This window comes from Acipenser ruthenus, unplaced genomic scaffold (assembly GCF_902713425.1).
Source record: "Acipenser ruthenus unplaced genomic scaffold, fAciRut3.2 maternal haplotype, whole genome shotgun sequence".
In the NCBI taxonomy this organism is placed as follows: Eukaryota; Metazoa; Chordata; class Actinopteri; order Acipenseriformes; family Acipenseridae; genus Acipenser; species Acipenser ruthenus.
In genome coordinates this window covers 47501-64857 of record NW_026708192.1, presented here as the reverse complement: position 1 = coordinate 64857, position 17357 = coordinate 47501, and the positions used below count along the sequence as shown (strand labels likewise).

Sequence of the window (17357 nt, the reverse complement as noted above, 5' to 3'; positions counted from 1 at the left end):
TAAAAAAATTTATTTAGTGTTCGTTCACACGAACGCTACATGTAGACATTTCCATCGTTTGTTTTTTATTAAATTTCACGAGCAAAGGCGTGCAGGATTGAAACAAACGGACATGTGTGCATGCAAACCAGAACGAGTAGAAACATCATAATTGAGGTCGATTTTTACATGATCTATCCACTTAGTGATAATGTTATGGCTGGAGGGGGCGGGGCTTAAACTTAAGTCCCGCCCCCACCCTTAGAAATATACATATATTGTACATACCAGATATATTAACTGATATAAGAGAAACAGGGTTTATGAAGCTAAATCAGGTCGTTTTTTATAGAGGGTGATGCTGCTAAACTTTTGTCCACAGCTGTACATGATGTATCGTAATAGAGGTCTGTATCGCTTGTGATACGAGACCACAGCATAAAGAACTACAGCTCCCAGCATGCCTCACCATTGCCGCGGCTGCAGAGGCATGCTGGGAGCCGTAGTTCTGTATTATAATGGAGGTTTGTATTGGAGCAGAAGACCACAGCATAAAGAACTACAGCTCCCAGCGTGCCTCGCCATTGCCGCAGGTGCAGAGGCATGCTGGGAGCCGTAGTCTAAGCCACTTCAAAGCTCTCATATCTTCCCCCATATTAACGGATAGAAGGTGACCTGCTATTTTTTTTTTCAGTCTTGGGGTTCGCCTTTGATCTGAAGCGAGGTCATCTGGAGATCGTGGGGGTCACCGCTCATAATCGTGGGGTCAAAGGTCTCCTCTTTGACCTTGACAGCAATAACTGTGAGGGAGACAGGAGCGTAAATCAGAAAATGTAATCCAGCCCTCTGAAATGTCTTTATAATATACAGCGCTAGACCCTGATATCGATGCGATCCAGCCCTCTGAAATGTCTTTATAATATACAGCGCTAGACCCTGATATTGATGCGATCCAGCCCTCTGAAATGTCTTTATAATATACAGCGCTAGACCCTGATATTGATGCGATCCAGCCCTCTGAAATGTCTTTATAATATACAGCGCTAGACCCTGATATTGATGCGATCCAGCCCTCTGAAATGTCTTTATAATATACAGATCTGCGGTAACTCACTTTCCCCCTCTAGTGCCCCCCAGTCCAGGGGGGGTTCAGCTGGGGGGGGCTGATCCTCTGCAGGGGTGGGGGGCTTCAATCGAGGGGGGGGCTTGTTTCTGGCGATCAGCGAGGCTAGTTTTTTCTTCATCAGTTTTTTTTCTGGAAGGTGTGGGAAATAAAAATGTAAATACAATTCTTAAAACTCTTATTAATATTGAAATGATCAGGAGCCAGGAATTTGAGCAGGGTTACAAACTCACACTAGCCCTGCTGCTGCTGCTGCTGCTGCACCCAGTCCTGGGGTTCAGAGCTCCCCTCAATGAAGTCTAGTGTTATTAATATTGAAATGATCAGGAGCCAGGAGTTTGAGCAGGGTTACAATCTCACACTAGCCCTGCTGCTGCTGCTGCTGCTGCACTCAGTCCTGGGGTTCAGAGCTCCCCTCAATGAAGTCTAGTATTATTATTATTATTATTATTATTATTATTATTATTATTATTATTAACTTACTTTTCTTTCCTAGTGATTTTTTGTTCTTCATCTCTTGTGTGGATTTGCTGGTTGACTCGTCTGTATTTTAAGAGACAAAAATAGTTTTTAATTATTATTGCAGACAGCCTCCATACACCTCCAGATTCAACAGCAAACGTTTCCACTAGAAGTCTCTCTCAGCGTCTTCAGTGTAAATTCAATGGCAAACGTTTCCACTAGAAGTCTCTCTCAGCGTCTTCAGTGTAAATTCAATGGCAAACGTTTCCGCTAGAAGTCTTTCTCAGCGTCTTCAGTGTAAATTCAATGGCAAACGTTTCCACTAGAAGTCTCTCTCAGCGTCTTCAGTGTAAATTCAATGGAAAACGTTTCCACTAGAAGTCTCTCAGCGTCTTCAGTGTAAATTCAATGGCAAACGTTTCCACTAGAAGTCTTTCTCAGCGTCTTCAGTGTAAATTCAATGGCAAACGTTTCCACTAGAAGTCTCTCTCAGCGTCTTCAGTGTAAATTCAATGGAAAACGTTTCCACTAGAAGTCTCTCAGCGTCTTCAGTGTAAATTCAATGGCAAACGTTTCCACTAGAAGTCTCTCTCAGCGTCTTCAGTGTAAATTCAATGGCAAACGTTTCCACTGGAAGTCTTTCTCAGCGTCTTCAGTGTAAATTCAGTGGCAAACGTTTCCACTAGAAGTCTCTCTCAGCGTCTTCAGTGTAAATTCAATGGAAAACGTTTCCACTAGAAGTCTCTCTCAGCGTCTTCAGTGTAAATTCAATGGCAAACGTTTCCACTGGAAGTCTTTCTCAGCGTCTTCAGTGTAAATTCAGTGGCAAACGTTTCCACTAGAAGTCTCTCTCAGCGTCTTCAGTGTAAATTCAACAGCAAACGTTTCCACTAGAAGTCTCTCTCAGCGTCTTCAGTGTAAATTCAATGGCAAACGTTTCCACTAGAAGTCTCTCTCAGCGTCTTCAGTGTAAATTCAACGGCAAACGTTTCCTCTAGAAGTCTCTCTCAGCGTCTTTCAATTCAAATTACAAACTCCAATACGGACAGAGGACCCCCCCCCCCCCACCCTCTCCCCCACCCCAAACTGACCTGCAGAGACGGGGGGCTGCAGCTGGTACCCCGTGATCTCACACCAGCCCACAGGGTAGATATCCGAGGACTCACAATCCACCCACTGATCAAACTCTTCATCCCAGCCGTCGAAGTGAACCCTGAGCAGACGCGACACGACCCTCCTCACCGTCGCCACGCAGATCAGCCGAGGCTCCATCAGATCCACAGCCTCCAGCTTCATCCCAGCCTCGAACCCGTGACTCGGGCAGTCCTGAGAGCAGAGACAGAGAGAGAGAGGGGTGGAGGGATCCATCACAATTAGCTTCAATCACGCTGATGAAGGCACTAGAGCCCCAAACTAGAGCTGGTCTGCTGGACTCAGTTTAGTTTCAATCACGCTGATGAAGGCACTAGAGCCCCAAACTAGAGCTGGTCTGCTGGACTCAGTTTAGTTTCAATCACGCTGATGAAGGCACTAGAGCCCCAAACTAGAGCTGGTCTGCTGGACTCAGTTTAGTTTCAGTCACGCTGATGAAGGCACTAGAGCCCCAAACTAGAGCTGGTCTGCTGGACTCAGTTTAGTTTCAGTCACGCTGATGAAGGCACTAGAGCCCCAAACTAGAGCTGGTCTGCTGGACTCAGTTTAGTTTCAATCACGCTGATGAAGGCACTAGAGCCCCAAACTAGAGCTGGTCTGCTGGTCTCAGTTTAGTTTCAATCACGCTGATGAAGGCACTAGCGCCCCAAACTAGAGCTGGTCTGCTGGACTCAGTTTAGTTTCAGTCACGCTGATGAAGGCACTAGAGCCCCAAACTAGAGCTGGCCTGCTGGACTCAGTTTAGTTTCAGTCACGCTGATGAAGGCACTAGAGCCCCAAACTAGAGCTGGTCTGCTGGACTCAGTTTAGTTTCAATCACGCTGATGAAGGCACTAGAGCCCCAAACTAGAGCTGGTCTGCTGGACTCAGTTTAGTTTCAGTCACGCTGATGAAGGCACAGGGTTTGGTTAGTAGATTCATTTTCTCACCATATTGAACAGTCGAGAGGGAGCAGGTTTTGAAGCCGTGTCTTCGAGGTACTTTGGCCACGAAAAGGAAGTCTTGTCGTAATCTGAGGAGAGGACAGAAATACATTGACGGCAGCTCTGTCAGTGACATCATCACTCCACCCCCCCCCCCGCCCCCATCGCCACGGCAACGCGTTCACAATCAGAGCTCTCAGGTACAGACAGACAGACAGACTCCCCTCTATATCCCCGGAATTTGATCTTCTCAAGAACTTGAGCTGAATAATGCGGTTTGGAAAGGGGGCGTGGTTTGTAACAAAGGGGCGCGGCTACACCTTGGACAGGGTTAGTGGGAGGGGCTGTGTGTGGTTTGGAATGAGGGGTGTGGCTTGCGACAGACAGGGGGCGTGGCTCACTCTTGGACAGGGTTAGCGGCTGTGTGTGCCTGTGGGTGTGGTTTAGAATGGGGGTGGGTGTGGCTTGTCATAGAAGGGGGCGTGGCTCACTCTTGGGCAGGGTTAGCAGCTGTGTGTGCCTGTGGGTGTGGTTTGGAATGGTGGGTGTGGCTTACGATGGAAGGGGGCGTGGCTCACTCTTGGACAGGGTTAGCGGCTGTGTGTGCCTGTGGGTGTGGTTTGGAATGGTGGGTGTGGCTTGCGATGGAAGGGGGTGTGGCTCACTCTTCGGCAGGGTTAGCAGCTGTGTGTGGGTGTGGTTTGGAATGGTGGGTGGGCGTGGCTTGCGATAGAAGGGGGCGTGGCTCACTCTTGGGCAGGGTCAGGTCGATCTTGTTGCGCTCACAGAACCCCACGGGGAAGATGGCGTGAGAGGAGGCGTGATAGCAGAACCAATCAGCGCCCCCTGGTGTCTCGGAGTAGTCCATCCCAACCATCAGGTAGCCATCCAACAGAACCTGAGAGAGAGAGAGAGGAGGGAGAGAGAGGGAGAGAGAGGAGGGAGAGAGAGAGAGAGGAGGAGGAGGGAGAGAGGAGAGAGAGAGAGAGGAGGGAGAGAGAGAGAGGAGGGAGAGAGAGAGAGAGGAGGAGGAGGGAGAGAGAGGAGGGGAGGAGGGGAGGAGGAGGAGATAGGAGGAGGAGGAGGAGGGAGAGAGAGGAGGAGGGAGAGAGAGAGAGAGAGAGAGGAGAGAGGAGGAGGGAGAGAGAGGAGGAGGGAGAGAGAGGAGGAGGGAGAGAGAGAGAGGAGGGAGAGAGAGAGAGGAGGAGGGAGAGAGAGGAGGAGGGAGAGAGAGAGAGAGGAGGAGGGAGAGAGAGAGAGGAGGGAGAGAGAGGAGGGAGAGAGAGAGAGGAGGAGGAGGAGGAGGAGGGAGAGAGAGAGGAGAAGGAGGAGGGAGAGAGAGAGGAGGAGGGAGAGAGGGGAGAGGAGGGAGAGGGAGAGAAGGAGAGAAGGAGAGGAGGAAATATATGAAAATTCAGCCCACCAGACCGCGTGACTCCCCCTGCACACCAACGCGGCCGTCCTTTACCAGAGGAGACCCGGGGGGGGGGGGGGACCCCTGGTATCGTTTATGTCACCCTGTGTAATTAACACACCCCAGTGTTTATGGGACGGGTACCTTATGCACCGTAGCCACGCAAATGCTGCCCAGATTCAGCGGATCGATTGCTTCCAGCTTCATTCCTTCTTCAAAGAAACCGCCTTCAGTATAAACTGATCGAACCTGCAGCCGGAAAACAAATTCAATCCTGGGGTTAGAGCCGAGAGGGGACTGGGAGGGAAGCAGCGTGGCACTAGCGGAGCTGAGGAGGGACTGGGAGGGAAGCAGCGTGGCTCTAGCGGAGCTGAGGAGGGACTGGGAGGGAAGCAGCGTGGCTCTAGCGGAGCTGAGAGGGGACTGGGAGGGAAGCGGCGTGGCTCTAGCGGAGCTGTGGAGGGACTGGGAGGGAAGCAGCGTGGCTCTAGCGGAGCTGAGGAGGGACTGGGAGGGAAGCAGTGTGGCTCTAGCGGAGCTGAGGAGGGACTGGGAGGGAAGCAGCGTGGCTCTAGCGGAGCTGAGGAGGGACTGGGAGGGAAGCAGTGTGGCTCTAGCAGAGCTGAGGAGGGACTGGGAGGGAAGCAGTGTGGCTCTAGCGGAGCTGAGAGGGGACTGGGAGGGAAGCAGCGTGGCTCTAGCGGAGCTGAGAGGGGACTGGGAGGGAAGCAGCGTGGCTCTAGCGGAGCTGAGGAGGGACTGGGAGGGAAGCAGTGTGGCTCTAGCGGAGCTGAGGAGGGACTGGGAGGGAAGCAGTGTGACTCTAGCGGAGCTGAGGAGGGACTGGGAGGGCAGCAGTGTGGCTCTAGCGGAGCTGAGGAGGGACTGGGAGGGAAGCAGTGTGGCTCTAGCGGAGCTGAGGAGGGACTGGGAGAGCAGCAGTGTGGCTGGGAGGGATGGAGGGTTAGGGAGGGATGGAGGGAGGGATGGAGGGATGGAGGGGGAGGGATGGAGGGAGGGATGGATGGATGGAGGGATGGAGGGTTAGGGATGGAGGGATGGAGGGTTAGGGATGGAGGAAGGGAGGGAGGGTTGGGGTTGGGGATGGAGGGATGGATGGAGGGAAGGATGGAGGGATGGAGGGAGGGATGGATGGAAGGATGGAGGAATGGATGGATGGAGGGTTACCTTTTTAAAGAGATAGGGGACGGCATCGCAATATATTTTCCGGAATGTCGGGTGGTTCGCCATGTCCTTCTTCTTTTCTGGTTGAGAAAGAAAGAAAGAAAGAGAGTGAAAAAGAAAGAGTGAGTGAACAACAAAGAAATGAGGAGAGAAAGGCGAGGAACAAAGAAGAGTGAAAAAGTGAAGAGAAAAAGAAAGAGAAAGAAATGAGAAAGAAGTATGAAAGAAACCCCCTCTCCTCCTCCCTCCTCTCCCCTCCCCTCTCTCCCCTCCCCTCCTCTCCCCTCTTCCTCTCCTCTCTCCCTCTCCTCTCCCCTCTCCCCTCTCCCCTCTCCCCTCTCCTCTCCTCTCTCTCCTCCTCTCTCCTCTCTCCTCTCCCCTCCTCTCCCCCCTCCTCTCTCACCGAACTTTTTGATCTCATGGCCGGTTCGTTTGGACCAGCCCACGAAGTGCACCAGCGGGCTCCACATGTGGCACCAGAACTCCGTGTCCCCTTGTCCGTCCTCGTAGAGGAGACGCAGCCGTCCCCCGATCACAGCGTCCACCACGGCGGTGCGGGTTCGAGAGAGCTGGGCTTTATCAACAACCTCCACGCGCATGCCCTGCCTGAACGGATACTTCATACTGTCTGCCATCTAGAACAATACAACACAACACAACACACTGTGATACACACAGAGACTCCATGCCCTGTCAGACAGACAGACAGACAGACACACACACACACAGACAAAAACACAGACAGACAGACACATACACACAGACAGACAGACAGACAGACAGACACACACACACACAGACAAAAACACAGACAGACAGACAGACACATACACACAGACAGACAGACAGACAGACAGACAGACACACACAGACAAAAACACAGAGAGACAGACAGACACATACACACAGACAGACAGACAGACACACACACACACACACACACAGAGACAGACACAAAAACAGACAGACAGGTAGACAGACAGACACACACACACAGACAAAAACACAGACAGACAGACACATACACACAGACAGACAGACAGACACAAAAACAGACAGACACACAGACACAAACACAGACAGACAGACACACACACAGACACACAGAGCTGGGTCAGGGGTCAGGCTGACCGCACCTTGATGTAGAAATCCACAGGCAGGGTCTTCGCTCCGACCAGCCTCTTGGTGAGGAACGCTTTCCAGTCTCTGATGCGCTGGTGAACCGCTGGAGAGACCGAACACACACACACAGCCGCGTGAGACGAGCCCTCCAACAAACGAGATCCTACTGGAAGAGACTCCCTGTGTGTGCGTGCGTGTGTGTGTGTGTGTGTGTGTGTGCGTGCGTGTGTGTGCGTGTGACCCTGAGCGAGTCGCTTCACCTCCTTGTGCTCCGTCCTTCGGATGAGACGTCAAACAAACGAGCTCCTATTGGAAGTGACTCTGCAGCAGCCAGACTCCCTGTGTGTGTGTGTGTGTGCGTGTGTGTGTGTGTGTGTGTGTGTGTGTGTGTGTGCGTGCGTGTGTGTGCGTGTGACCCTGAGCGAGTCGCTTCACCTCCTTGTGCTCCGTCCTTCGGACGAGACGTCAAACAAACGAGCTCCTATTGGAAGAGACTCCCTGTGTGTGTGCGTGTGTGTGTGTGTGTGTGCGTGACCCTGAGCGAGTCGCTTCACCTCCTTGTGCTCCGTCCTTCGGACGAGACGTCAAACAAACGAGCTCCTATTGGAAGTGACTCTGCAGCAGCAGCAGCAGCAGTTGTTGATGATGCAGAGTTCACCCCCCTAGTCTCTGGAAGTCACTTTGGAGAAAAAGCCTCCGCTGAACGACTCGTTAATAATAATAATAATAATAATAATAATAATAATAATAATAATAATAATCTCATCCATTTAAATAAACCTTAATACTGGGAAAAAAAAGTAAAAAAGAAAGGAAACTATTTAAGAAAAGGAAAAAGGAAAAGAAAGAAGAGGGGAAGGAGGAGAGCAAAAAAAAATCAATTAATAAAATTAAAGTCAAAGAAAGAACAACAGATGCAGGGCTGGGAATCAGACTCCTATCGCACAGCAGTGTGATCCAGTCCAGGTTTTACTGCTACCAGCTTGATCAGCCCCCAGTGTGTCTAGCTAACAAGCTCAGGTGTGTCTGATTATTAAACTCCTAGTGAAACCAGGACTGGATCACACTGCTGTGCAGCGGGAGTCCGATCCCCCCCGTGCAGAGACGGTAGTTCAGCCCGGCGGGGGGCTCACTCTGGGGGGGCACCAGCAGCTTGCTGTTCACGGCACACCAGCCGATGGGGTGGATGTCCACGGTTCCCAAGTTGCACCAGAAATCGTGGCTGGTGTCGCCCTCGAATCCTTCGTAACGCAGCAGAGCCTTGTATCCTGAGAGAGCAGGGAACACAGGAAACCTCAACACCCTGGAAGAACTACAGCTCCCAGCATGCCTCGGCGTTAGCGGCAACAGGGAAGGATGCTGGGAGCTGTAGTTCTTTATACAGGAAGGTTGAGACGTTAATAAATCAGGACTTGGAAGAATCGGAATAAAGAACTACAGTTCCCAGCATGCCTCAGTGTCAACACTAGGGAGGGATGCTGGGAGCTGTAGTTCTTTATACAGGCAGGTTGAGACGTTAATATAAATCAGGACGTGGAACAAGCGGAATAAAGAACTATAGTTCCCAGCATGCCTCAGTGTTAACACTAATAGAGAGGGATGCTGGGGGCTGTAGTTCTTTGTATAGGCAGGTAAAGAGAATTTATTATAAACCCGGGAATTGGAAGAATCGGAATAAAGAACTACAGCTCCCAGAATCCCTCACTGTTAGTAGAAATACCAAGGCAGGCTGGGAACTGTACTCTTCCTGCTCATTCCTGATCATTATAGCAACTTGTTCAGCTGCCTGTATAAAAAAAACTACAGCTCCCAGCATCCCTCACTGTTGCTGCTGATTCCGAGGCATGCTGGGAGCTGTAGTTTTGTTTTTATACATTATTCATATGCAGTTTGGAGTCTCTGCACGGACTTTGCACACATTTTGCACAAACTGCATTCTCAATTAAAGGTGTAATATTCTGGATGATATAAAAAAATACTCATGAACTCAAAGATTCCGTTTATAAACTTAAAAGTACAGTTAAAATCAAAACAAACATGCATTCGTTGCTTGGGAGGGTTGTGTTGTTGTATATTCTGCAAACGACTGTTGATTTGCTTGTCTTTGTTCTCACCTGCCCAGGGACTACCAACGAAAATGAAAACGAGGACGTGAAAGAATCTGAAATAAAACTACAGCTCCCAGCATGCCTCCCTGTCACTGCTGAGGCATGCTGGGAGCTGTAGTTCTTTACACAGGCAGGTAACGAAGTGTCAACATAAACCAGGAAGTGACAGAATCTGAACTAAAAACTACAGCTCCCAGCATGCCTCCTGTCACTGCTGAGGCATGCTGGGAGCTGCAGTTCTTTACACAGGCAGGTAAAGAAGTGTCAACATAAACCAGGACGTGACAGAATCTGAACTAAAGACTACAGCTTCCAGGATGCCTCCCTGTCACCGCTGAGGCATGCTGGGAGCTGCAGTTCTTTACACAGGCAGGTAAAGAAGTGTTAACATAAACCAGGACGTGACAGAATCTGAACTAAAAACTACAGCTCCCAGCATACCTCCCTGTCACCGCTGAGGCACGCTGGGAGCTGTAGTCCTGCGGAGGCCAGGCACTCCCTCCCTCCGTCCCTCCCTCCCTCACCTGCCAGTTTGACGATGTAGGCGATCCAGTAGACTTTGCTGGGCAGCACGGCATCATTGTTAATAACTTCCACCTTCATCCCAACCCCGACATCCTCCCACTGATCAAACAGGGGCGCCTAGAAACCACACAGAGGCAATACACCATCAACCAGGACTTCAAAACCCATTCCCTCACCTCTTACTGGATTTATTAACAGCATCGCTGGTCCCTCCCTTTAAAGGAGCGCTGACCATCTTTAAAATCCATTCTCTCACCTCTTATTAGCTTTATTAATAGTATCGCTGGTCCCTCCCTTTAGAGGAGCGCTGACCATCTTTAAAATCCATTCTCTCACCTCTTATTAGCTTTATTAACAGGATCGCTGGTCCCTCCCTTTAAAGGAGCGCTGACCATCTTTAAAATCCATTCTCTCACCTCTTATTAGCTTTATTAACAGTATCGCTGGCCCCTCCCTTTAAAGGAGTGCTGACCATCTTTAAAATCCATTCTCTCACCTCTTATTAGCTTTATTAACAGTGTGGAAGGCAGTGGGGTTTGAGGAGCTCAGTGGTTAGATAAAGAAAGCGCTGGGCTGCAGTGTGGAAGGCAGTGGGGTTTGAGGAGCTCAGTGGTTAGATAAACAAAGCGCTGGGCTGCAGTGTGGAAGGCAGTGGGGTTTGAGGAGCTCAGTGGTTAGATAAAGACAGCGCTGGGCTGCAGTGTGGAAGGCAGTGGGGTTTGAGGAGCTCAGTGGTTAGATAAAGAAAGCGCTGGGCTGCAGTGTGGAAGGCAGTGGGGTTTGAGGAGCTCAGTGGTTAGATAAAGAAAGCGCTGGGCTGCAGTGTGGAAGGCAGTGGGGTTTGAAGAGCTCAGTGGTTAGATAAAGAAAGCGCTGGGCTGCAGTGTGGAAGGCAGTGGGGTTTGAGGAGCTCAGTGGCAGGCCTCGTTGACAGTCCAGTTTGTGTACACTCACGTGTTTGAAGCAGCTCACTGGCGCTGCCCTGTGGTTCCTCTCCCTCAGGTAGCTTCCCCAGTCAAACCCCATCACAAAGGCTGCAGAAAAATCAACACAAAAACATCCCACCATCACCACCAATATCCTGTAGCTCTCTTCACTATAAAATCAGCTACAAACCTCCTTCAACCAAAGTCTATCTACAGGGCTGGGAATCAGACTCCCGCTGCACAGCAGTGTGATCCAGTCCTGGTTTCACTAGGAGTTTAATAATCAGTCACACCTGAGCTTGTTAGCTAGACACACTGGGGGCTGATCAAGCTGGTAGCAGTAAAACCTGGAATGGATCACACTGCTGTGCGATAGGAGTCTGATTCCCATACCCTGATGGTGGTGTTATTTATATGAACAACCCCCAACCCCCCACCCCCCGGCTCCTCACCGTCCTGTCCAGTTCGCGTCCCGTCCAGCAGTTGTCCAATGCCTTGTGAATGCAGGAAGGCTCCTATCTTGGTTGACCAGGCTGCCTTGTGCAGGACCTTGGCTTTCTTCGTGGGGGGCTTCCCCTGCAGCGAGGGGGGGGGGGAGGGGGGGAGGAGGAGGAGGAGGAGGAGGAGGGAGGTGAAAAAGAGAAGGATGGTTTTCTAGGCTGTTCATGGAAACAATATTACTGACACAGTGTCTCTCTCTCTCTCTCTCTCTCTCTCTCTGCTTTCCTCTCTCTGCAGGTTTCTGGGGGCCTCTCGGTCTGTCTGCCTGTCTTTGGGGGTCTCTGCCTGTCTCTGGGGGTCTCTGCCTGTCTCTGGGGGTCTCTCTGCTCCTCTCGGGGGGTCTCCCTGCTCCTCTCGGGGGGGGGGGTCTCCCTGCTCCTCTCTGGGGGTCTCTCTCTCTGCTCCTCTCTGGGGTCTCCCTGTTTCTCTCTGGGGGGTCTCTCTGCGCCTCTCTGGGGGGTCTCTCGGCTCCTCTCTGGGGGTCTGTTCCTCTCTGGGGTCTCCTTGTTTCTCTCTGGGGGTCTCTCTGCTCCTCTCTGGGGGTCTCCCTGCTCCTCTCTGGGGGTCTCCCTACTCCTCTCTGGGGGTCTCTCTCTGCTCCTCTCTAGGGTTCTCCCTGCTCCTCTCTGGGGATCTCTCTCTGCTCCTCTCTGGGGGTCTCTCTGCTCCTCTCTGGGGGTCTCTCTGCTCCTCTCTGGGGGTCTCTCTGCTCCTCTCTGGGGTCTCTCTGCCTCTCTGTGGGTCTCTCTGCTCCTCTCTGGGGATCTCTCTCTGCTCCTCTCTGGGGTCTCTCTGCTCCTCTCTGGGTCTCTCTGCTCCTCTCTGGGGGTCTCTCTGCTCCTCTCTGGGTCTCTCTGCTCCTCTCTGGGGGTCTCTCTGCTCCTCTCTGGGTCTCTCTGCTCCTCTCTGGGGGTCTCTATGCTCCTCTCTGGGTCTCTCTGCTCCTCTCTGGGTCTCTCTGCTCCTCTCTGGGGGTCTCTGCTCCTCTCTGGGGGTCTCTCTGCTCCTCTCTGGGGGTCTCTCTGCTCCTCTCTGGGTCTCTCTGCTCCTCTCTGGGTCTCTCTGCTCCTCTCTCTGCTCCTCTCTGGGGGTCTCTCTGCTCCTCTCTGGGTCTCTCTGCTCCTCTCTGGGTCTCTCTGCTCCTCTCTCTGCTCCTCTCTGGGGGTCTCTCTGCTCCTCTCTGGGTCTCTCTGCTCCTCTCTGGGGGTCTCTCTGCTCCTCTCTGGGGGTCTCTCTGCTCCTCTCTGGGGGTCTCTCTGCTCCTCTCTGGGTCTCTCTGCTCCTCTCTGGGTCTCTCTGCTCCTCTCTCTGCTCCTCTCTGGGGGTCTCTCTGCTCCTCTCTGGGTCTCTCTGCTCCTCTCTGGGTCTCTCTGCTCCTCTCTCTGCTCCTCTCTGGGGGTCTCTCTGCTCCTCTCTGGGGGTCTCTCTGCTCCTCTCTGGGTCTCTCTGCTCCTCTCTGGGTCTCTCTGCTCCTCTCTGGGGGTCTCTGCTCCTCTCTGGGGGTCTTACCTGCAGTCTGGCGAGGATGCTGGCTTTCTTGGAGTTGGAGGAGTAGCTCCGGGAGCACGACACGCTGCAGAACCGCTTGGTCTTGGAGAAGAAGGAATCCCGGGTCCCAACGATCCCGCACATCTCACACACCGCTGAGCCACAGACAGAGAGAGAGAGAGAGAGATTTACTGCTACCAGCTTGATTATTTTAGGTTTTAAGCTGGTTTTATAGTGAAGAGAGCTACAGGATATTGCTGGGAACTGTGGGATATTTAGACAGAGAGATCAGGGCTGGGAATCAGACTCCTATTGCACAGCAGTGTGATCCAGTCCAGGTTTTACTGCTACCAGCTTGATCAGCCCCCAGTGTGTCTAGCTAACAAGCTCAGGTGTGTCTTATTATTAAACTCCTAGTGAAACCAGGACTGCATCACACTGCTGTGCAGCGGGAGTCTCATTCCCAGCCCTGTGATTCTCACCTGGTTCGTGGCTCTCGTCCTGGGCTCTGTGTGTGTGGGTGGGAGGAGGGGGGGTCTCTGGTCGTCTGGCCGGGGCTGGGGTCAGTGACACCCCCTCCTCCTCCTCCTCCCCCTCCTCCTCCTCCTCTTCCTCCTCGGAGCCCACGCTCCTCTCGTCACTCCTGGGGGGTCCCGGGCTGTCGTAGCCCCCAAACAGCTGCAGATCTTCCAGATCCATTGAGTTGCCTTCATAGACTGGAGAGGAAGAGGCCTCACCCTGAAAATAATTGAAGACAAAACTTGAGATCGCTCTAAGTGATCAGTGTGGGGCTCCAGAGAGGGTTAGGGTGAGAGAGAGAGAGAAAGAGAGAGAGAGAGAGAGAGAGAGAGAGAGAGAGAGAGAGAGAGAGAGAGATAAAGAGACACACACAGACAGAGTTAGAGACACACAGACACATACAGAGACACAGACACATACTGAGACACAGACACATACAGAGAGAGACACGCACAGAGAGAGACAGACAGAGAGACACACAGACACATACAGAGACAGACAGACAGAGAGACAGAGACACACACAGACAGAGTTAGAGAGACACACAGACACATACTGAGACACAGACACAGAGAGAGACAGACAGAGAGAGACACACAGACACATAGAGACACATACAAAGCGAGACACAGAACGAGAGACATAGACACAGAGACAGAGAGAGAGACACATAGCGAGAATGAGAGACACAGAGAGAGCCAGACACACAGACACATTGAGAGAGACACACAGATAGAGTCACACACAGACAGAGAGAGAGAGAAGAGAGGGTTCTATATCTGCACCCCATAGTTCGACGTTCGAGTGATGAAAATGTCACCTTTTTTTTTTTCAATGTCAGTTTTTCTGTTCAGTATCTGGAAAACTACAAAGTGCTGGGTGTGGAATTCAATATGTTAACAAGGGAACATTATTCAGCAGCTTTCATTGGACTCTATGAAGCTGAGGGAGTTCATTCTATATAGAGGGGGTGGAATTCAATATGTTAACAAGGGAACATTATTCAGCAGCTTTCATTGGACTCTATGAAGCTGAATCAGTTCATTCTATATAGAGGGAGATGCTGCTAAACTTTTGTCCACAGCTGTACATGATGTATCGTAATAGAGGTCTGTATCGCTTGTGATACGAGACCACAGCATAAAGAACTACAGCTCCCAGCATGCCTCACCATTGCCGCGGATGCAAAGGCATGCTGGGAACCGTAGTCCTAGCCAACAAGTTCATTCTACAGCGTGATACAAAACCTTCGCCCACAGCTGTGCCTATGGCTTTTTTTTTTTTTTAAGGCAGCCCCCCCCCCCCCCCCTCCGTCCCTCTCCCTCTTTTCCAGTCTTTATGAACCCGCTGGAGGTGTGTTTATATTCATCGTGTTTTAACGTGCAGCACGCATGCACACAATTAAAACACAAAACTAACGCCAGCACGTTTCAAACGCGTCCTAATACCGGCGCGGTTTTATCAGCGTGTCTGCGTTGCAGTGAATTACGTCACAAAAGCGTAGTTGAATATTTCTTTGCAAAAAAACGTGCGGCTTTTAGCAAAGCGTCCGCGACTATGTTACAAAAAACACAAGCCTATGCGCGGCGAACTCACCCACTCGCCTTCCTCCATCTTGAACCCGCCTCCGAACACCGCCTTCGCTGATTGGTGAAGCCGGAGAACGCGTTTTGTGTGTGTGGTGAGGGGGAACGGTGGCGCTGAGGATTGTGGTTATTGTAGTTCGTAACGTGTGGTTGAAAAAAAATGTCCGTTTTATGTAGTTTTTTTTACCCCCCATAACAATTTTACGACAGAATCGTGTTTTTTTTTGTTATACACTAATACAGCCGGTTATTGCTTTTCTTAAGTTCTGTTATCGCGTAGTGCATTTATATATATATATATATATATATATATATATATATATATATATATATATATATATATATATATATATATATATATATATATATATAATACGTAGCTTTGGGTTTGACAATATCCTCTTAGTTTTTTTAATGCAATTATAATCGTTTTAAACGTGTCTACAAATAAATGTATTCCATTTAATTGACAAAAGTTTCTACTAGAAGTCTTTTTCAAATCGAGGTCGAAGTGTCTCACTGAATGTGTTATTAAGTCAAAAACGTTGGTCATTGAATTTATTAGGGTCGTGTTTAATAAGCATAGCTACGGACGATTCAAATACTCGTCGGCCAACCGACCGACAAGGACAAATTCATATTATTAACACAACGGCAATATTTACATATTAATTATATATATATATATATATATATATATATATATATATATATATATATATATATATATATATATATATATATATATATTAGCTCAAAGAGCCAGCTGCCCAACGTTTCGATATGTTGTACATATCTTTCTCAAGGGAGCCTGTGTTTGAATCAAAACATTGGAGGTTTTTGACAGCATGACGTTATTGTTTACATTCAAATCCATGATTTATTCTTCCATGATGTCATGCTGTTCTATATATTGTGACATCATTTTTACTTCTATCTTTGAATCTGTATTCATTCTAATTAACACTACTTTACATAAACTTATATTTTTATTATATCATGCGATGCTGGCTTTGAGGATCAGTCTAGATTTGGCCTCCCCAGCGCATCAGCATGCACAACTTTTGAAATGAATTTTGTTTATTTATTTATTTAAATATTATATTTTATATTTTAAATATTATATTATATATTTATTTGAGTTGTTCATTTTTTTCTGTTGAGTCCCACTGGCTATATTATTGAAATACGCTTTGGTTCCATCACATGGTTCTATGGTGTAATGGTTAGCACTCTGGACTCTGAATCCAGCGATCCGAGTTCAAATCTCGGTAGAACCTAGCGTTTTTTTTATTTTTATTTTCTTGTTATAAATAAATATTACATACATTAAATTATAAATAATAACACATAATAAAAATTAAAATAAATAAACATCGGTAAAAACAGAATTATCTATTTTTTCTAAATTATTTTCAAATCGAGCTACGCGGTTATTAGTGCCGGACAGAGATGAATTGGTTTAGTAATTAGTTTAATCTTATTATCAAAGCGCCGGCACTAAAAAAAGGCAACTGATTTCGGCAGCAGAGTCTACCAGCCGCAGAACACACGAACAGAACGGCGCGTCTCCCTTTCTAGAAACTCACAAATATTATTATTTTTTTTTAGCAGGCGCCTTTACCCAGGGCGACTTAAGAGAGGGATACAAAATAAAAATTAAAACGCAAGAATTACAGCGCAATTCAGAGCAAGATACAAAACACAACGACTTCAGTCCTAAGAAGAGCGAATAAAACAAATAAAAACAGTACGATTTGATATCGGGGCGGCTCGACAGCGGATAACACAGTTTAAGTGAAATACAAGATACTACAGATTGGGTTCGGTGCAGAATTTAATACAGTAAACTAGGGGGCAGATAAATCCACGTCTTGTGCGCATGCTCGGTGTCCGAACCTCAGTCCCTATAGTGTTAGCCTGTAAAAGTTTCATTTTCTTAGTCTGTATTTGCCCTTAACAATGTCTGATAATAGCAGTGGACTTAAAACGAAACCGAAGCGGTGAAACTCTGTCACGTGATGAGGGGCTTAACTTCAGGCGGCTAGGAGTACAGCATACACCCCTAGGATCCCTTTCGAGTCGTCTCATTATCTAGTGAATGATTTGTAATACAAATTAAAACGATTTGACTCCTTTTTCCACACATTTATTATACTTTTCAAACATTCAGATATTAGGAGGGCTGTGTGGTCCAGTGTGGTTAAAGAAAAGGGGCTTGTAACCGGGAGGTCCCGGGTTCAAATCCCACCTCAGCCACTGACTCACTGTGTGACCCTGAGCAAGTCACTTCACCTCCTTGTGCTCCGTCTTTCGGGTGAGACGTAGTTGTAAGTGACTCTGC

The 17357-nt window shown here is 49.2% G+C and overlaps 1 protein-coding gene and 1 non-coding gene across 3 annotated transcripts; one reads left to right on the top strand and one right to left on the bottom strand.

Annotated features, from left to right (window-relative positions):
* Window positions 1–15065, bottom strand: LOC117970454 (lethal(3)malignant brain tumor-like protein 2). 2 transcript variants are annotated; one of them, XM_059020238.1, is made up of 17 exons: window positions 15024–15065; window positions 13391–13646; window positions 12930–13063; window positions 11372–11495; window positions 10948–11027; window positions 9993–10110; window positions 8494–8628; window positions 7375–7463; window positions 6642–6873; window positions 6242–6318; window positions 5198–5302; window positions 4390–4537; window positions 3646–3728; window positions 2656–2890; window positions 1586–1645; window positions 1094–1234; window positions 1–779 (listed from the first exon to the last, which is right to left on the bottom strand). In XM_059020238.1, exons 1-17 carry the CDS (start codon window positions 15039–15041, stop codon window positions 670–672), a joined length of 2145 nt encoding a protein of 714 aa, XP_058876221.1. In that variant the 5' UTR covers window positions 15042–15065; the 3' UTR covers window positions 1–669. The 2 variants fall into 2 exon arrangements, with proteins under 2 accessions (XP_058876221.1, XP_058876222.1); XM_059020239.1 differs by lacking the exon at window positions 1–779 and having other exon boundaries at window positions 1100–1234; window positions 1587–1645.
* Window positions 15066–16221: 1156 nt separating this feature from the next.
* trnaq-cug (transfer RNA glutamine (anticodon CUG)) lies at window positions 16222–16293 on the top strand. Its single transcript has one exon. It is a non-coding gene; the product is annotated as a tRNA-Gln (tRNA).
* Window positions 16294–17357: the final 1064 nt, after the last annotated feature.

Excerpts from the sequence above, each read along its gene's own strand:
- LOC117970454 (XM_059020238.1), bottom strand. Across the intron at positions 2,891-3,645 it reads CCTCTCGACTGTTCAATATG|GACTGCCCGAGTCACGGGTT; the intron begins GTGAGAAAATGA and ends CTCTGCTCTCAG. Across the intron at positions 1,235-1,585 it reads AAAATCACTAGGAAAGAAAA|AAAAAAAACTGATGAAGAAA; the intron begins GTAAGTTAATAA and ends CACACCTTCCAG.